This window comes from Gossypium arboreum, chromosome 4, assembly GCF_025698485.1.
Source record: "Gossypium arboreum isolate Shixiya-1 chromosome 4, ASM2569848v2, whole genome shotgun sequence".
Taxonomy (NCBI): Eukaryota; Viridiplantae; Streptophyta; class Magnoliopsida; order Malvales; family Malvaceae; genus Gossypium; species Gossypium arboreum.
This window is the reverse complement of record NC_069073.1, coordinates 100559049-100580157: the sequence shown is the minus strand read 5'-3', so window position 1 is coordinate 100580157 and position 21109 is coordinate 100559049. Positions and strand designations below refer to the sequence as shown.

The following is a 21109-nucleotide window of genomic DNA, read 5'->3' as shown; positions in this document are numbered from 1 at the left end:
AATGTTGTGGTATTTTTTTATCCGAGAGTAATTTGGATGTGAATGTAACATTAAATGTAATAACCCTCTGTATTGCATTAACAAAAACCACTGCCTTCATCTAGCAAATGATTTCATTTCGTGTGATATTGGTGATTTTGGATTTTATTTATGTTTTATGGCATATTCAAAGTCTGCAGTTAAGTTTACAAAGAGCCGCTTGATCGCATTTCTTTTTCCATTTTTACAACTTTTTCGACCAACAATTTATTTGTTACATATATGTTTTATTTTATTTTAATCGTTAGTTGTATGTCAGTAATGCTTAATTGTTATAATCTTTTACATAAATGTTTTTTTTTACTCGGGGCTAAGAAGTTAGCATCACAATATCAAAAGGAAACGAATAAATGCAATTTAGGTATGGAGACTACTGAAGGACTTTTATTTGCTGAATAACTATTGAAGCTATAATAGATATACAAATCAAAACTTATGGATTTTATTCCTCATTGCTGTTTTCTGCTTTCCTTTTGTTACATTTTGGTCTCAATAGTGTCAAAGACACAGTTAATAAGTTAAGAAGTGATGCCAGGCAAGAGTTTAAGACAAAATTAAATATGGAGGATTGTATGGTTCCTGGCAGAGGTAATTTATCTGTTGCATTTATTATCTATTTTCCTTTTTTTTTTCTCCTTTGCAACTCTTGTCTGTTCTTTACATGTGTCGGTCATTAAAGGGCTTTTGTGATATTTTAAATTTATAGAAACGCTATTTAATTTTATGATCCGAGAAGAAAAAGAAAGAGAGATCAAAAATTCATCATCGATGATCGAAGTTATGAATATAGATGAAGATGTTGTAAGTGCCTCATTTATACATTTTCTTCCATTCTCTTTCTAATATAGGAAATCTTGAAAGACAATTTCTTAGTATTTTCATTCCAAGGAAATATTACCTTATTTTCTAAAATATTGGTCGCTCAGTTCATCGCACACAACATTTATTGTCAAATAAAAGACTGGGCTTTGTTTGGAAGTGTTCTAGGTTGCAAGAAGAACACGGAGTAGGAAGGTATAAAGTGGAATCGGAAGGTATAGTTATTGAGGAAAGAGCAGCTGAAATGGCAAGTGATTTTACTAACTCTTGCCTGTAATCCCTTGCTACCTATTGGTTTTTATATAATATATATATATAGCATTGTTTTATATATTAGCTGTAAAAATGGATCATAGTGTCACCATCTGTAATTATCCTTTTAATTTTTATGGTATACATGTTTTTTTAAGGTTCTATTAAAAGAATTCGGTTGTGGTATACTTGATTAATTAAAATACAAGAAGATGAAGGCCAGTGGAAACTTGAGCGTCAGAAAACATCCAGCTTTTGATCTTGTAATTTTCATAAATTGAAAATGATACGAAAGTTTATATTTCAAAATTAGTTAAGACATGTGAACTTTGGCTTTTTTCAAAATTAAGACATCTGTCTCCAATCTTGAACAATGTTGTTTTATTAAATATAATAAAATTTAAAGTGCAGAAAGTAGTATTTGTACTGACTTGGTTTTTTTTGTTCCGAGGATTGAGTGCCGCTAGTGTTAGAATTAAGTGACCCAAATTCTTATTTAAATAAAATACGATGGAAAATAAAATAAAAGTAAAATCCATATAGAACTAGACTTCTTTTATTTTATTTTAGAATAAGGTTTTTAAACCTTATTAAACTCCATCTATTTTATATTGATTAGGATAAGGTGTTTCAATCCTACTAGAATATGGCTTTGCAAGCCTATAAATAGACATAGTCTATTCCTCTTGTATTTGAGTAAAATTTTTCGACATAGTGAATTTTCTTCTCCTCTTGCGTGGTTTTTTCCGAAAGGGTTTCCACGTAAAATTTATGTGTTCTTTATTTTATTTATTTTATTCTATTTTATTTTTTCACAAATTGGTATCGAGCTTAGGGTTATTCATCTCGATCACGGTAATGACGTCTTTGAAGTATGAAATTCATTGTTGGATCGCAACACCGATTTGCGTTGTGGCAAATTAAGATGCAAGCGTTCTTGCAGATGGATCTAGAGGATGCCCCGCTAGGATAGATAAGATGCCTTCGACATTAACAGATGAAGAGAAGAAGCGTAAGGATCGAAAGGCATTAACACAATTACATCTCGCATTTGTCCAACGAAATTTTGCGGGATGTGATGAAAGAGAAAACTGCCATTGCATTATGGAAGAGGCTAGAACAAATATGTATGTCGAAAACTCTAACAAACAAGTTGCATATAAAGCGTCGTCTTTATGCTCATCGTTTGGAGGAAGGTGCGTCTGTACGAACACTTAATGTTGTTTAAAGAAATTCTCTCAAACTTGGAGGCCATGGAGGTTCAAGATGATAAAGAAGATCTAGGGTTGATTCTACTTTGTTCGTTGCCCGTCTTATTCAATCTTTAGAGACACGATTTTATATAGCCGCGAGTCTCTCACAGTTGATGAGGTTTATGATTCTTTAACCTCGTATGATAAGATGAAGCATCTTGTGGTTAAACCCAACTCTCGGGAGAGGGTCTCATTGTTCGTGGGAGACAAGACCGAATGTTGATGATGATCGTGGTAGAACACAGAACGGAATCCTCGTGGTAAATCTAAGGGTAGATCGAAATCTTCAAACAGAGGTAAAACTTGCAACTTCGCAAGAAGAAAGGGCACATTAAATCTGAGTGCTATAAGCTACAAAATAAGATTAAAAGGGAGGTGCGAATCAAAAGGAAAACAAATGAAAAATTCGGTGAAGTGATGTTGTAGAAGACTACGCGATGGTGAACTTCTAGTTGCTTCATCAATGATTCTAAAGTAAGCGAGGAGTGGATACTTGATTCAGCTGCACCTTCCACATGAGTCCCAATCGGGATTGGTTTACAACTTATGAAACAAAGATTCAAGGTGTTGTTTTGATGGGAAATAATGCTTCATGTAAAATCGCAGTATTGGAACAATTAAAGTTAAGATGTTTGATGGAGTTGTCGAACACTTAGTGACGTGCGGCATGTTCCAGCATTGAAAAGAAATTTAATTTCGTTGAGTACTCTTGATTCAAAAGTGCAGATACACACTGAAAGTGGGGTTTTAAAGATTTCAAAGGGTCCCTTGTTGTGATGAAAGGGCAAAGAAAGATTGCCAAGTTATATGTTTTGTGGTTCTATCATATCGGTGATGCAATTGCCGCTTCTCTTCCTTGTCGATGATGATATTACTAAACTTTGGCATATCGCCTAGGGCATATGAGTGAGAATGGCATGGCGAAATTAAGCAAAAGAGGACTTCTTAATGGGCAAGGAATTTGCAAACCGAATTTCGTGAGCACCGTGTTTTGGGAAGCAAAGAGAGATCGATTCACTAGAGGAATCCATAACACGAAGGAAACATTGGAGTATATCCATTCGATCTGTGGGGGCCGTCCGAGTGCCTTCGAGAGGTGGAGCTAATTATATGCTAACCTTTATTGATGATTTTTCCGAAAAGTTTGGGCGTTCTTCCAAGCGAAAAGCGATGTGTTTTCCACATTTAAGTCTTGGAAAATTATGATTGAAAACAGACGGAAAAGCAGATAAAATACCTCGTCATGCACAATGGCTTAGAGTTCGCTCGATGAGTTTAATAGATTGTGCAAGTCGAAGGATCATGAGACACTTGACGATTCGTCATACTCCACAAAGAAACGGCGTTGCGAATCGAATGAACGAACGATCATGGAGAAGGTTCGATGTATGTTGTCAAATGCCAACTTACAAGTCATTTTGGGCGAAGCGACCTCATCGCATGTTTTTGATCAACCGATCTCCATCCGCTGCCATTGAGAAAAGACTCCACAAGAGGTATGGTCCGTAATCCCGCTAATTATTCGATTTAAAGATTTTTGGGTGTCCTGCGTATGCTCATGTTGATAATGGAAAATTGGAACCGAGATCCATTAAATGCGTTTTCTTGGTTATAAAGTCGGTGTAAAAGGCTATAAGTTATGGTGTCCGAAAATAGAAAAGTTGTGATTAGCAGAGATGTTGTTTTTGATGAAACGCTATGCTACCTAACTTATCTCTTAAAGACTCTTCCAATAAAGAAAACCAAAAGCGGTGGAGCATCGATTAATACGAATCAACTCCTCAAGCCAAGACAAAATTGAGAATAGAGTTGCTTCTTCACCGCATTACTCTATCACCAAAAACAGGACAAGAAGAGAAATTAAACCTCCAAAGAAGTATGCCGAGGTTGATCTAGTTGCTTATGCTTTAAATGTGGTGAAGATATAGATGCGAATCAAGAGCCATTTAATTATTCGAGGCGATTAGTGTGAAGACTCGTAAAAGTGGATGTTTGCTATGCAAGAGGAGATGGAATCACTCCACAAAAACAGAACATGGGATCTTGTAAAACTTCCTAAAGGTCAAAAGGTCGTTCGTTGTAAATGGGTGTTTAAAAGAAAGAAGGACTCCGGAGTTGAAGAACCCGGATATAAAGCAAGGCTTGTTGCAAAGGGTTACTGATCAAATTCCGAGTGGACTTCACAGATGTGTTCTCTCCAGTTGTTAAGCATAGCTCGATTCGAGCTTTGCTTGGTATTGTTGCCATGCATGATTTGGAGCTTGAGCGGTTAGATGTAAAACTGCATTTTGCATGGAGAACTTGAGGAAGATATTTACATGCAACAACCGGAGGGTTTTATAGTCTCGAAAAAGAGGACTATGTTTGCTTGTCAAAAAGTCCCTTTACGGTTTGAAACAGATCACCAAGACAAAGGTACAAGAGGTTTGATTCCTTTATGACTTCTCATGATTTCAAAAGAAGTAGTTTTGATAGTTGTGTCTACTTTAAGAAAAATGCGAGTGATGGTTCTTTTGTGTATCTACTTCTTTATGTTGATGACATGTTGATAGCAAAGAAAAGATAAAAGAGAGATAAGAAAGGTTAAAGCCCAACTAAGTGAAGAATTTGAGATGAAAGATTTAGGACCAGCAAAGAAGATACTTGGTATGGAGATTCTCGAGATAGAAAAGCAAGTAAATTGTACCTAAGTCGGAAGGGGTACATTGAGAAAGTTCTTTGCGAGTTCAATATGCAGAGTGCTAAGCTCATTAGTACTCCTTTAGCAGCCCATTTCGGACTTTCATCGGCCTTATCTCCTCAATCGATAATGAGATTGAGTACATGTCACATGTTCCATACTCTAGTGCAGAGGATCTCTCATGTATGCTATGGTTTGTTCACGTCCGATTTATCATATGCACGAAGGTCGCTTAGCGATACATGGCGAATCTCGGTAAAGAACACCGGAAAGCGATTCGATGGATTTTAAGATACTTACGAGGCACTACTAATGTTTGCTTACAGTTTGGAAGAACTAAAGATGGAGTTATAGGGTATGTTGATGCTGATTTTGCTGGAGACCTTGATAGAAGAAGATCTCTCACAAGTTACGTCTTTACAATCGGAGGTTGTGCAATTAGTTGGAAAGCCACTTTGCAAACTACGATCGCTTTGTCTACCATTGAAGCCGAGTACATGGCGATTCATGAGGCTTGTAAAGAAGCTATTTGGTTGAAGGGACTATTTAGTGAACTCAATGAAGACCTTCAAATCAAGACAGATTTTGTGACGTCATCAGTGCCATCTTTCTTACAAAAGATCAAATGTTTCATGAGAGAACAAAACACATTGATATTCGGTATCATTTTGTTCGTGATATTATTGCTCGTGGTGATATTGTTGTGAGCAAAATTAGCACTCATGAAAATCCTGCAGATATGATGACTAAGTCACTTCCTATAACCAAGTTTGAGCATTGTTTAGACTTGGTTAGTGTTCATTGTTGAAGTTAAACCCTTAAGGGGTTTTTTGGAAGAGGTGAAGAACTTGTTTATTGAAAGTTCGCGATGAAGAACTTGTTCATTGAGAATTTGTGTCAAGGTGGAGATTGTTAGAATTAAGTGACCCAAATTCTTATTTAAATAAAATACGATGGAAAATAAAATAAAAGTAAAATCCATATAGAACTAGACTTCTTTTATTTTATTTTAGAATAAGGTTTTTAAACCTTATTAAACTCCATCTATTTTATATTGATTAGGATAAGGTGTTTCAATCCTACTAGAATATGGCTTTGCAAGCCTATAAATAGACATAGTCTATTCCTCTTGTATTTGAGTAAAAATTTTTCGACATAGTGAATTTTCTTCTCCTCTGCCCGTGGTTTTTTTCCCGAAAGGGTTTCCACGTAAAATTTATGTGTTCTTTATTTTTATTTATTTTATTCTATTTTATTTTTTCACAGCTAGCATTTAGAACTATTGCTTGAAAACATCCCAACAATGTTTCAGAGTAGTACAACTGCTGAGTCATGTTTTGGTGCTGCAATCAAGGTAAGTCATTACAAGGTTATACCTTCATAATCTGTTTGAGGTGTTGAGTATATGTAACTTGGTTACTTGAAGAAAACTGAGGTTAAGATACTGATACATCAATCCTTATCTTAAACAATTTGTATGTAGTTTACATATGTAGTTTATTTGAGTGTTGGAGTTTTTGGACTGCTTTCTTAAAATTTTTATTGACTAGAAGTTTTCTAGGAAAATTTGACATGGTCTGATTCAATTTATAATTTTTGCTAATATTCTTTTATTTTTAGTGAATTAATCGACCAAATTCGGTTTGTTGGTTAACCATAAAAATTCAGTTTGGTTAATGTAAGAGATTTTAAGAAAATTTGATATTTGAATGTTATTTTGGTTATTAGTTAGGATTAGTCCTGTTAAGTTTTTATACCTTCATTTTATTTGTTTTGAACTTTTACTATGTGTTAATTTAACATCTGATGGTGATTAATATCTTCATTGTATTGTGCTTGTAGATTTTGATTTGTTCTGATATTTTGGTTGGATATGTAGAATTATCCATTAAAAAAATATTGAGGGTTAATTTTGTTTCGTTAACGAAAACCAACCAAATTAACTGAAATATTAAGTTGTTCTCTCTTTTCCTGCAATTTTGTAGTTAACGGATTTGGGTTTCACGTTACATTATTTTGTATGTTGTAGGTACATATTATGCATGCCTTTTCAATGACTTCGCATTAATGATTGGAGTAGTGTACAAAAATCCTTTAGGCACTTGCAGACTATTCAAATCTATAATATTTTTTCCCCTCTGTTTGTAGGTTCATTGGCATCTTGTCCTGATGAGAATGTAGTTTATGAAGCTTTAAACTTTGCATTGTCCTCTGAGGTATTAGAATTCCTAGTTCAAAACTTAGCAATTTGTCTTTTTATAAAAGACCAAATTTCCAATTTTCAATGTTGTTTAGGTTCGCAAACAAGATGATGTATTTGGACTTGTTGTATTTTATTTATATCTTTATATTTAATCTAATTTTTATTATTTATTTTAGTTTTGATTCTATTTTTTTTATTTTAATATTTAAGATAACTTGAGTTCTAACTTTTAGATTCTAATTGTGTTATTAATTTATTATTTTAAATTCTAAATTTAAATTTATCAATTTTATATTTAGTTTTAAAGTTAAAATTTTCATAGAAAATTTAATTTAAACAATAATTTTTTATTTATACTTAAAAATATATAGTTTGAAGTTCAAATTTCAAAAATAAAACATAATATAATATTTATCCTAAATAAATGTTTATTTAATTAAAATAATTTTTTAAAGGTCATTTTTTAGCGGCGTTTTGATAAAAGTGCCGCTAAAGGTTATACTTTTAGTGGCGTTTTAGGTAAAAGCGCCGCAAAAGATCATGACCTTTAGCGGCGTTTGTGGGAAAGCGTCGCGAAAGGTCATGACCTTTAGCGACGTTTGTGGGAAAGCGGCGCTAAAGGTCATGACCTTTAGCGGCGTTTTTTTCACATAAACGTCGCAAATTTTAGTGGCGTAATCTATAACGGCATTTTTTGCAGCGCTTATAAAAACACCGCAAATTGTTTTAGCGGCGCTTATAGACCTAAAAAAATGCCGCTAAAAGTCTGTTAAATAAGATTTAAGAATGCCGGACAAATAATCATTATGAAAGAAAAAACCATTCCCCCCATGATTTGATATGTTAAACCTCACAGGAATACCATGGCCATATATGCATGGGCATGGACATTCTCAACATCAAATGCAGACAAAACTTGGGATAGAACAGTAGAAATGGACCTAGCTCTTGGCGGATGTTAAAAGCCATGTTTCCTATTATTACTGTTTTTGATTCTTTCTCAATCCGGAACATGGTAGGACCATCATGATCATCTTCCTTTTTTGGTTTGCCTTATCTTTTCAGCAATTTGGATGACTCAATATAACAAAAGAAAAAGATCCTTTTTAAAGTTTTTTCCATTTATCCTAACCACTACTAGTAGTTAAAAATGGTGACAAAAAGAGCTTTTGGCTCATCTTTTATTTAGAGTACACTATCTTTTATGACTTTTTTATTACAAACTCCTCTTTTTACAGTTGCAGCTAGCTATAGACCTAGTTGTGTGGTAGATTTAGGTTCGAAGTTGGGATCTGCTCTCTTGTTTTATGAATCTTGTTGAACTACATATGCAACAGTTCTAGCCCAAAACTTGAGATGTTTCTTCATATCAGCAGCAGCAGAGACCCTTGGTACTCTTAGATTCAGCAAAGGAGAATCGGGTCTTTTAATCAGCCAAGCTTCTGATAAATATGGTCTTATAACACCTCTCTTCTCTTCTTGTTCAATATCATCGTCTTTAGATAGTTGGTCAGCATCAACATTGACTTCATTATGGATCCGTTTAGTTCTGGAAAATCCAAGTCTGAGCAAGCCGGGGATAACACCAATCATCCTGGCGTTCAAGTGCTCTTTTGTGAATACAAATCCAAGATCCATGAACCCTTTTACTTCTTCCAGTTCCAAGTCTTTCAAGCTCCTACAACTCGTGGATTTTTGCAGTTTGCATTGATGGTTAATCCTCTGATGTTTATGAGTCGATTGTGATGGAGAATGTGAACGACTAAGATTCCCTCTTCTTGATCTTTTCTTCAATTGTTTTTCCTCTTTTTTAGGATCATCCTAAGAATTTGATCACCATGAAAAACAACAGCAAAAATGAAACAAAAAATAAGAAACATATTTCAAGAGTGTTGAACTTGATGAGCATAGTTCTTTTTCATTCATTTTATTATTATTATTATTACTGTTTACCAGCGCTGGTATTTCTTGGTCTGCAACAGATGATAAAGAGAGGCTTGAAGATGATGAGCTTGTAGTGGTAGATTCTGAGAGGGGCTGCTTTGGTTCAAGGGGGAAATATGGTGAAAAGGGGTCTGGGAAAAGAATAATCTGTTGAAACCAGAGACGATCCATGGCTCCTACGAGACAGAAAGAGAGGTTATTAGCCATTGAGAAAAAAGGGGGAGGGGGGAATACATGGAGGGAGAGAGGGTTATTTATCAGCATCAGTGTGGGGGTTGTATGGTGTTGAAAGAATAAGGAAAAGCATTGGAATATAGAAGTGGTGGAACCTTTGGGCAGTGGAAGATGTGGTGATGGCCATGGATTCATCCAACTCCACATCTTTTCGTAAGAGACCCATATACATGATATGGATACTATTTGTTGCAGTCATGTTGATTCTGTATGTCATAATAGTGGACCACCAAGGGGGACTCTAAACCAACCCGGGACAAGCAGGTGGTATCAACTCTCGTAATCGCCCATTGTCAAATATAATCTGCTTTCTAATTGAAGCTCCAATCAGGACAAATCATGGATAGTGAACCGAAATAATCCAGCAACTCATAACTCATGACTCACAAACGTCTCTTTAAACATTGCAATTAATATCCGCTTTATGTTAGCTTGAAGATTATATCTTCTGTACACACACAAATAATTAACGCAAATTATTTGAATATTAATTTAATATGTAATTTTATACATAAATTTTAATTTTGTATAATTTTATAAATAAAATTTTGATTTGGTTCAATTCTTATAAATTATTAATATAATTATTGATATAACATTATTTTATGTTTATATATTACATGCACAAATAATTATATTTATTCAATATAAAAATAAATTTATGTGTTTATTTTTTAAATGTGTTTTACTTAAATCAAAATTAAAATTTTATGTATATATTTAAATTATAATTAAAATATCATTTATAATTTTAGAATCTTTCTTTAATATTTTGATATCATGAGCAAAAATTAATTAGGGCATTTGGTCTAATGGTATGATTCTCGCTTAGGGTGCGAGAGGTCCCGAGTTCAATTCTCGGAATGCCCCTTTTCTTTACGTTTTCCCAAGATTTTGGAATTTATGGCGGTTTAGATTAAGCAATTTCTACTGTAACTTGGAAGTTAGCCCAAAATGATGGTGAGCTTTAGACCTATGGCTTTTCATGGACTTATTAACTTTCCAAACTACTCTAAAAGTTAGTAGCTTTTTCTTTTTGCTTTCCATTTAATTTTCCTTGAAAATATAAAATGATAATTATTTATCAATATTTTTCATGATACCCATAAGTCAAGAAATTGGATTTTAAATCAATATGTTGGATAGGACTTACGATTTGAAATTAAGAAGAAGGGTTAATGGGTAGTCTCAGAAAAGAAAAACATGTATGTTCTTTGTGTCTAGAGTAGGAGTAGGCATTTCCAATGAAACAAAGTTGATATGGGTAGAAATATTAGCCTAAAATAGACACCACAAAAGTACTTTAGTCTTTCCATATTGAAACTTAATCAGCTGCATTGGCAACACAATAGAACTTCTCATTTCTCCAACTCCATCTGTACACATTATAAAAATTGTGTTTTGATTTTTCAGGGAACCTGCCTCTGTCTTTGTTGCAGAGCTTATGTACTATATATGAAAATTTCATAACACACGTCTTGTTTTCCACAAAATAAAATCCAAGTCCTGAGTGTTCGAAGAACAAGAATAGTACTTGTTTTCAAGATCGAAGTTGATAAAACAAGTAGCAAATATGCTTAAGAGCTGCTTAAATATGAGATGATAAGTTCTACCTTTGTTTCTAAATCTTCATTGCTTTGATCCCTTTTTATGTCTTGCTTTGCAAGACATAAAAAACTATCAAGTAACATTTCATCTAATGCTGGCAGCCCAATCATGTGGTTCTTTGCTGTGTCAACACTGATTTTTTTTCTAATTTACAATACATTAAGCATCACAAATTACCCATTTCAACAGTGATCATTGCATTGGAAAGATTTGATTCAGCAATAAATTAGCAGATACGAAATCACCAAACTTTTATTCCAAACAGAAGGTTTACTTAGCTTAACATGTTACATTAAGAGATAAGAAAATAGGCACTTTCCTAAAGGCTTATTTGCGACCATCTTAAGCTAGAACAAAGACAAAAGAAGAATTAACTTCTCACTGCCCACCACGGAGACGAAGAACAAGGTGAAGGGTGGACTCTTTCTGAATGTTATAATCAGCTAAAGTCCTCCCATCCTCCAATTGCTTTCCAGCAAAGATGAGCCTTTGCTGATCTGGAGGGATACCTTCCTTGTCCTGAATCTTCGCCTTCACATTATCAATTGTATCCGAACTTTCCACCTCCAATGTGATTGTTTTCCCAGTCAATGTCTTAACGAAAATCTGCATGCCTCCACGAAGCCTCAAAACAAGGTGAAGGGTCGATTCCTTCTGGATGTTATAATCAGCCAAGGTCCTCCCATCCTCAAGCTGCTTCCCTGCAAAGATCAAACGTTGTTGGTCTGGTGGGATCCCTTCCTTGTCTTGAATCTTCGCCTTTACATTGTCGATGGTGTCCGAACTCTCCACCTCTAAGGTGATGGTCTTGCCAGTCAAGGTTTTCACGAAGATCTGCATGCCCCCGCGAAGACGGAGGACGAGGTGGAGGGTGGATTCCTTCTGGATATTATAATCGGCCAAGGTACGGCCATCTTCGAGCTGTTTGCCGGCGAAGATGAGACGCTGCTGGTCTGGTGGGATGCCTTCCTTGTCTTGGATTTTAGACTTGACATTGTCGATGGTGTCGGAGCTCTCGACTTCGAGGGTGATGGTCTTACCGGTTAAGGTTTTGACGAAGATCTGCATACCCCCACGAAGACGGAGGACAAGGTGGAGGGTGGATTCCTTCTGGATGTTGTAATCGGCCAAGGTACGGCCGTCTTCGAGCTGTTTGCCGGCGAAGATGAGACGCTGCTGGTCTGGTGGGATGCCTTCCTTGTCTTGAATTTTAGACTTTACATTATCGATGGTGTCAGAGCTCTCGACTTCGAGGGTGATGGTCTTGCCGGTTAAGGTTTTGACGAAGATCTGCATACCCCCACGAAGACGTAGGACAAGGTGGAGGGTGGATTCCTTCTGGATGTTGTAATCGGCCAAGGTACGGCCATCTTCGAGCTGTTTTCCGGCGAAGATGAGACGCTGCTGGTCTGGTGGGATGCCTTCCTTGTCTTGGATTTTAGACTTCACATTATCGATGGTGTCGGAGCTCTCGACTTCGAGGGTGATGGTCTTGCCGGTTAAGGTTTTGACGAAGATCTGCATACCCCCACGAAGACGGAGGACAAGGTGGAGGGTGGATTCCTTCTGAATGTTGTAATCGGCCAAGGTACGGCCGTCCTCGAGCTGTTTGCCGGCGAAGATGAGACGCTGCTGGTCTGGTGGGATGCCTTCCTTGTCTTGAATTTTAGACTTTACATTATCGATGGTGTCAGAACTCTCAACCTCGAGGGTGATGGTCTTGCCGGTAAGGGTTTTGACGAAGATCTGCATCTTTTGAGAGAGTTGATTGAAAAAAGATTTGAGAAGAGCTTAAATCGGTTTGCGTTGGATGGAGAGAGAGAGGCGGTGAGGCGATGCTTATATAGAAGAGAGGGTGTGGATTTTCTTAGGTTGGAAGGTCTGGAGGAAACGAGAAAATTGCGGTCAGATGAGTCGGCGTGCAGTTTCGTTAGCCACACGGTGCTGTTTCTAAGATTGGCCTAAACAACTTGCTAATTAATTCACGAATCTTCTCGTTTCCTTATCCCCACCTCCTCATCCAACTCCACTAACCAATTTTTTAATTCCAATTATACCTATTTTATTATTATTTACTTGAATAAATATTTTTCACTTAATTATTATAATGGATACTTTGTTTTTTAAAGAATAATATTTGAATCACTTAAACATAATTAAATATTAACTTTAATTATTATAAATAGATATTAATAACTTTCGAGAATATTAGGTTTAGAAATTTAGAGTATAAAATTTTAACATTTATTTATAAATTTATTATTTTTATTTTATTTAATGATGATGTGATATATTATTATTTACCTAACATTGCATTAAAGCTTTTTTTAATATTTTAATTATATGATATTATTTTGAAAGTAAATAAAATACATACAGATATTTTATTACATAATAATTAATTATAATGGTACCCATTTTTAAAAGAATATAAATATTCTAATATAAAATAAATAAAATGATTAAGATAAAATATGTAGTGTAACAAAAAAAATTATATCATATTTAATATTAAAAAATTTAAAAGAATTCAAATAAGTTTAGAGATAGCTTATATTAGGATAATTTTAAAATATATAGTTTTAGACATAAATAAATTAATGCCACATTATCAATTTTTGAATATTTACAAATATCATTCTATACTCAATCATATATATAATATATCTCTAATTTAATTAAAATAATTACAATTTTAGGGAAAACATTGAAACTATATGACGGGAAAAATATAACAAAAAGTAAATAAAGTTTTAAAATTCTTAAATCGATAATTAAAAATAAAAAAACTGATAAAAATCATAAAAACAAATTGAAAAAAACTAAAATCAACCATTAAAAATTTAGAAAAAAAGAAAAATAAAAATTAGAAAAATTATAACCACCATGGTTAGTATTATCAAATTCTGAAATTTGATTAAAAATTTAAAAATAGGAATTAAAAATTAAAATTAAAAAAGAAAAATATACCTGCCTAAAAATTAAAAGAATTAATTGGTTAAATATAAAACACGATTTGAAAGCAAATAAAAAACCATTAAATATAAAAAGAACTAAAATGATTTAAAAATTATAAAAGAAGGAAATTTGTTTATTTATTAAATTTATTAATTTTTTATGTAATTTAATTAAAGTTAAATTAAGTTAGAGAAGATATTAAATATAGATAAATATATAATAAAATTTTTACATTTTAAAAGTTAATAATATGATATTATATTATTGGTGTTTAAAAACTATATATTTATTATCCTTATATAATTTATTTCCAATAAATTAATAACAAATTCTAGCAAATAATTGGCGTTGAGCTTTGCTCTGCAATGGTCTTCTACTAACTTGTCGAATGAAGGGGGTTCTGTTTACAGATTCACAGGCTTTATGTTATGCTATCTACTCCTCTGATTGGTCCGAATATGGCACTATTATAGCTGATTGCAAGGAGATTCTTCGGAATAGGAATGACATAAAAGTTCAATGGGTTAGTCGGTCTAGTAATGAAGCAGTACATATGCTTGCGAAAAGTGTCTGTTGCTTTTGGAGCTATATTCCAAGCTGTATTTCAGATTTTATTTAATAAATGTTAGTGATAAGCCCGAATTAAATAATGAACAAAAATGAATAAACGAAATTAGACATAAATATTTTAAGGGAAAAAATTCCTCTAAATAAGATAAAAATTACAGAAAAAAAAAGCTTTCACTAAAAACAACAAATAACCAAAGAGGAGTACAAGATAGAGAAACAAAAAAAAAAAATCTAAACTCAAAATACAAAATTCTTTCGAAATTCCCACAAAACTCTCTCTTAACTATGTTATTAAATCAAGTTCTCTAGTGTTGCTAAAAGCCCAATTTATAGACTGAAATTCGTGGCCTAATCTGATTAAAATATCCCTATAGTTATTAGAGTTTGATTGGAAAAATATAACAAAATTTAATTAGAATAAGAAACTCGATTTAATAAGAAACATGTTGTCACGTCATGACGTCGTTTATCAACTTATCATGACGTCACTTTATCACTTATAAAACTAATTTTAAATAATTAAGTAACTAAAACAAATTAAAACCATTATTATCTTTATAAATTAATTTGAAAAGAATCATTCAAATTATTATTTTATGCAAACATAAAATGTAAATCAAATAGAAATGTCAAACTAAAAAATATAATTGATCATATAATTGTACTATTTTGTATCACTTAATTATAAAAAGTAATAAAATTGTCACTTATCAATATAATAAAATATTTTAAATAGAATTAAAATTAAATAAGTTAATTTAAGACAAAATATGCCAACAAATTAGTGTGGTAACAAAAATTCTTGTGATGGGTCAAGTCCCGAAGTATCGTGTGTCTCAACAGTTAATTGAATTGATGAATTCCCATGTTGGATGAAACTGCAAGGTATAAAGTCATTTTTCAAAATCCTTTATAGAAGGACTATTAACGTGTAAGGAAGGGATACGTTTATTTTCCTCTATCTAAAAGGAATTGCATTTTTTCTTTCAGGTCTCTTAATTTTATTTGACTCTTATCCCTTAAAATTTGATCTTGGTTTTTTTTTTAAAATTAACCTAAATAAATTGATTATTTACGAAAATGATCCAAGTATAAAATTTATGAAAATGACATTTTTTTTTATAGTTCATGTTGGTGCGGCAATCTCACCACTTGCACCACCCTCTATCATCTCGTAATTATTATTCGATGATTGTCCGGTCTTTAAAAAATGGTTGTGGTCAAGCACTTGGATATTGAGTCTTTAGACAAGCCTGTGTTAATGCTCCCAATCCATTCCCCTAGAGCAAGTAGTTCTTAACTGACCAAATCATCCATGTAACAATTCTAAAGCTAGTAGTGTCGGAAACGGTAGTTTCAAAATTTCATTTTTCAATGATCGAGCCCATAAATGTTATTAATTAATATTAATGAGTCAATTATAATATTATATTGAATTTTGATATGACGAATTTGTTAACTGGATAGTTAGTTAAAGTATAAGTGTATCAACCTTAAAGTTAGTGGTGTTGCAAAATGAGGTATCGAGATCTTGTTTTCATCAACTAATCCCGTAAATATTTTTATTAAATATTTGCGGAGTTATTAGATAGGTGAATTAAATTTTGGATAGGTAATTTCATTAAATTGGTGACTAGTTGTAACGCCCTGATGAATTTGTTTCTGTTTCTATATATATCTAACATAATGGTGTATCTGCTTTAGTGGTTAAGTGTTTTGCGTGTGTGTGTGTGAGGTCTTGGGTTCAAGTCTCATCTTTGCCAATTTTGTTATTTTTTTTCAAATCCTAGTCTTACTCTTGTTGAGTGGGCTTTTATAAAATTGTCTGTTGATTTATATTAAAATGAGCCTGTTGGTTCGAGTGGTAAGGGAGTTAGTGTGTTGGAGGTCTTGTATTTGAATCCCTATGTGAGCATGGATATTATTTTTGCTTGGTTTCGTGATAAAGTTTTGGTAGAATTTAAATTCTGAAGTGATTGAGATTGAGGTGTTAGTCGGAGGAAAATAAGGGTTGTGTTTATTACTTTTTATTTTTTCGAAAAAATCCTTTTTTTAAGGAATCTAACGACGTAAAATTTTCTTTGGCTTTTCTCTCTTCTTTATTCCTCACCCTTTTTGTTACTTCATTTATTTTGTTTTAATCCGTCAACGAATCTCGATATTTTGCTGTTATGTTTTCTTTCGATTGTTCGGTAAGTAGGGTCTAACGCTTCTGTAGTTTTGTTTTCCAAGTTGCCATTTAGAGCCTGATTCTTTATATTGGCAGCTGCGAATCGTGAAGTGCGGGGCTCTCCTCTCACAGAATTGTAATCTAAATCGTTCGCAGTGTTAGGGTAAATGTTGGTTGTTTGAATGGAACTGTTGTTGGTTTCATAGTTTCAATTTAATCATGTATTAAGTCTAATTCGGAGCTTTGTTACGTCGATTTTTAGGTTCTAGAGGGTTCATGTTTGTAGTGGCATCAAAATCGAACCAGGTCTGTACTCAAAACGTAAAAAAAAACGAGTTTTGGAAAAAGCTAAAAAACTGTTTTGTCGACACTACACGGGCGTATGGTCACCCATGTGGTTGGCCGTGTGGTCGACGAAGGCATGGCCGTGCGTAAGACACGACCGTGTGGTGGCCAGAGTGTGGCCGTGTGAGCCACACAGACTAGTTAGGCGTGTAGGTTTTTGGGCCAGGCCGTGTGGGCCACACAGGCAAGGCCAATCGGGCATGTGGCCTACACGGGTATATGGGCCCATATTTCCAAAATTTCCCCTAAGGTCGTACAGGTCGTTCCAATTGACTTTACGCCTACAGTAGGGTCGGTAAGGGTTAACCAAACCCTAAAATTGTAGATCTGATAGTCTGATATTCTGTTCTGGGTATGATAATGCTATGCATGTCTGATTATTTTGATACCTGTACATAAGCATGTCTAGTATGTTATTTGGCATCTATTTTTGTACGATGATCATCGCCTATATTCTGGCAACTTGGCTGCACATTATCTAACATGTGTCGTAATGACACGATATGGTATGTAGGGATGGGTGGGTGTTTTTAACCCCACGTGGTGTGATGGGATGGTCTGAGTTGGTGTGTAGAGGATAGGGGTAGGATTCTGTATATCTAATCTGTATATCTGATTATGTGCACTGTATCTAAAAAGTGCATGAGCCTGACTCTGTATCTGTATGTTTGCATGCTGATTTCTGTTGGGTTACACACTGGGTTTACAAAAATTCACATTCGTTTGTCTGTTCTGTTCAGGTAATCCACAGGCTTAGGCAGACCAGTGCGAAGGAGCCTCTTGCCGACCACGAATTCGTAAACTGAATAGGTTTATGGTTTTTATTTTAAGGATTATGTCTGGATTTTTGTAATAATTGGACTCTCTCCAGACTATCTGGCTAATTTTCTTTTGGATTTGGATTTTTGTTTTAAGTAAAAAACTTGCAATTGATATCTAAAAACTATGGTTTTTATTAAAACAAAGGTTTTCTAAAAAAATGAACTGTTTTCTTGATGTACAACGGTTTTCGTAAGCTTCCGCTAATTAATACGTTTTAAGGCAAAGTAATTAATTGAATAAACGTTTGACAATGGTACAAGCATTTAAGAGTTGAAAAATTGAAAGGTTTTATCGTTTAAACTTCGTTAATAAAACCCGTTCTTTGGGACACCTCTGGATTCGGCCACAACGTCTGGGCCGGGTTTGGGGTGTTACATTAATTAAGGTACAAGGACTAAATTGTAAAAGTGATAAAAATTAATTGCTATAAATTTTAATTACTAAAAGACTAAAATAATAATTAATCAAGGTTGTAAATTACATTTAGAACATATGGAATTGTAATGGATGGTTGATTAAAGAAAAAAATAAAATATAGTATGAAATTTATTAAAGTTATAATTAAAACCTTTAATGGTAAAACATAAAATAAAAGAATAAAGTAGTAGGAAAGAGAAAAAAAATTCCGTGTCATCTTCAAGCACCGAAAACTCCATTGATGAGGTAAGTAGAACCGATCATTAAGGGTAAGTTTGGTTCACTGTAATGAAATAGGGCTGTAATTGAATAGAGTTGTAATAGAATAGAGCTGTAATCATTAATTCCATTATTTGGTTGAATGGAATGGAATAGAGCTGTAATAGCATTCTTGTGTTTGGTTGAATGGAATATATGTTGTAATAGTATAAGGAAAAAGGCTTAAATGATCAAAGTACCTTTAATAGAATTTTTTTTAGGTAGATGATTAGTGTTATTGTTATTAAATTTTAGTAAAATTAATATTAAATATATTTAAAAATAAATAATTTAATCATATTTTAACATAATTATTATTAAATATAATTTAATAAAATAATATATAATTTAATAACATCCTTAATATAATTATTATATGAATTAAAAATCATAATATATAATATTATAAAAATAATATATAAGCTACTTTATTATTTTTAAACTGCAATACATATTTAATGTACTAAAATATCATTAGTGAAACAAATTAATTTTCTATAATAAAAACAAAATATTAGAAGTAATAAATAGTTTGAGAATTATATTTCACATCCAAACATAATATTCATATATTAACAAAAATTACATAATTTCATTAGCTTATATGTCATAATCCATATGTTAAATATTACAACATCAAAAAGTTACAACATTGTATTGACATCCTATCATGTCACTATACCATCCAAATATTACAAACACAAAAAGTTACCAAAATATCATAAACACAACCATGATTTTTAATGGTCAGCAAGAAATCTTTTGACCCATTCCAATCGCACTGAAGAATATAAACTAAAAAAGTGAGCATTTGCGTTGGATGGTCTGGAATTTTGCTCAACGCGCGATAGCGCTTATCCTTAGTTAAACCTTCTACTTCACATAAGGTTGGATATAATTTTAGAGTACTTTCTTGAATGGTTATTTCTGACTTTTGTTGAATTAGTACTTCGGAGGCAATACACCTATTGATTTAAAGGCCAACGACCCGTATGTTTTCCGCTAATAAAGTGGCAGCATCAGTAAATGAAGTAGAAGAAATATGATCACTTGCATCAAATTTTTTTTTCTTCTTTGAAAATGTGGAATCACCTTGGTTTTTAGGTGGTTGCGGTTGTGTAACTGAAAGATCTATGTCATCCAAAGAAACATCAGCTTCGCATCCATGAAAATTGTTTCTTTCTTCATGAGTATTTGTAGTAGCTACATCCTGAACATCTATTTCTTCAATAATATCAGCAACTGTTTGAGCATCTTTCTCGTTGGGTCGATCTTTTGTGTAGATGGCAGTAAGTTGGTCATAATAAGGGAAACTATGATGTTTGAATTGACTGACTTCTTTATCAATGTATAAAAAATGAGGAATCCATATTAGATATAAGTTTGGTCAATAAGATAATAAAGACTTGAAATAATTCTTATATTTATATACTAGTTCCACACAGCATCTTCAGCAACAACAAGCTGCTTATGCTCGTCCCAACCAATGCTGCTATTTTTTTTCCACTACGCATGTCATAAATGATTTCCCAATCCCTTTTCAATGTCCTAATCCTCGATTCAAGATTAGGTTTAGCCTTCAACATAGCATGGGGTAAAAATTTTTCTAACATTTTTTCCATCTCATTTAAATAACCGGCTTTGAATCCTGTATCTGCATTAAAGGTTCCAACATTGAGCAAATTGACCATACTAGCAACCAGAGCAGCATCTTCTTCTAGAACCCATTTCCTTTTGGTTGAGAATTTTGGGAAGAAACACTTGATTGTGAAAAACCTGACATAACTATCTTAAGAAAAAACAAAAATTGAAATTAAGTTCAATACTACGAATTTAAAGGTCGACACTTTATAAAATTATAACACATGATGAATCAAAAGAAAATAAATTATAATTCAACAAGTCTAGTACAATAAAAAAACAATTCAAACACCACCAAAGTTTCGTAAACTAGATACATGAAATTTACTATTTTTACCCTAAACCTAACTAATTTCCGGATGCTTGTCATTCATTGAACATTTGATTGGCTAGTTCCATCCTCCAAGTAGCCTATGCATCCGGTGGATAGATATTTACGATGTTCGGTTCATCGTCATTTATCACATTACTAAGTAATCCTTCTCCCAACTCTGCTTCAATAGGATCAAGACTCGTATAGGTTTGAATAAATTATGGAGCAAACAACATGCAATAATGATTCTATTGAGCACCCTCATAGGATAGAATGATGGACTCTTAAGTATTCCCCATCTAAGTTTTAATAGCCCAGATAATCTTTCAATAACATTACACGTTGAAGTATGTTTCATTTTGAAAAATTCTTCCAGACTACTTGGCTGGTAACCTTAACGCCATTCATTCAAATGATATCATTGTCCTTTAAAAGGTGCAATAAATCCCTTACAGTTTGTGTATCCAGCATCAACTAGATAATAACAACCTATAAAAAAACTATTTATTATGGTTAATTTCCTAAAAAAATATGATCTTAAAAATTAATTATAATTCCTCTAATTTTACACTTTACCAAAAGG

General features: G+C 33.2%; 2 protein-coding genes and 1 non-coding gene across 3 annotated transcripts; 1 reads left to right on the top strand and 2 right to left on the bottom strand.

Moving 5' to 3' along the window:
* Nucleotides 1–8346: 8346 nt before the first annotated feature.
* On the bottom strand, nucleotides 8347–9607 carry LOC108460424 (uncharacterized). Its single transcript, XM_017759916.2, has 2 exons — nucleotides 9200–9607; nucleotides 8347–9067 (listed from the first exon to the last, which is right to left on the bottom strand). The coding sequence occupies exons 1-2, from the start codon at nucleotides 9569–9571 to the stop codon at nucleotides 8552–8554; spliced, it is 888 nt and encodes a 295-aa protein (XP_017615405.1). The 5' UTR covers nucleotides 9572–9607; the 3' UTR covers nucleotides 8347–8551.
* Nucleotides 9608–10222: 615 nt separating this feature from the next.
* TRNAP-AGG (transfer RNA proline (anticodon AGG)) lies at nucleotides 10223–10294 on the top strand. The gene has a single exon. It is a non-coding gene; the product is annotated as a tRNA-Pro (tRNA).
* A 947-nt stretch (nucleotides 10295–11241) lies between these two features.
* On the bottom strand, nucleotides 11242–13084 carry LOC108460423 (polyubiquitin-like). The gene has a single exon (XM_017759915.2). It carries the CDS (start codon nucleotides 12782–12784, stop codon nucleotides 11411–11413), a length of 1374 nt encoding a protein of 457 aa, XP_017615404.1. The 5' UTR covers nucleotides 12785–13084; the 3' UTR covers nucleotides 11242–11410.
* Between the last annotated feature and the right edge of the window lie 8025 nt (nucleotides 13085–21109).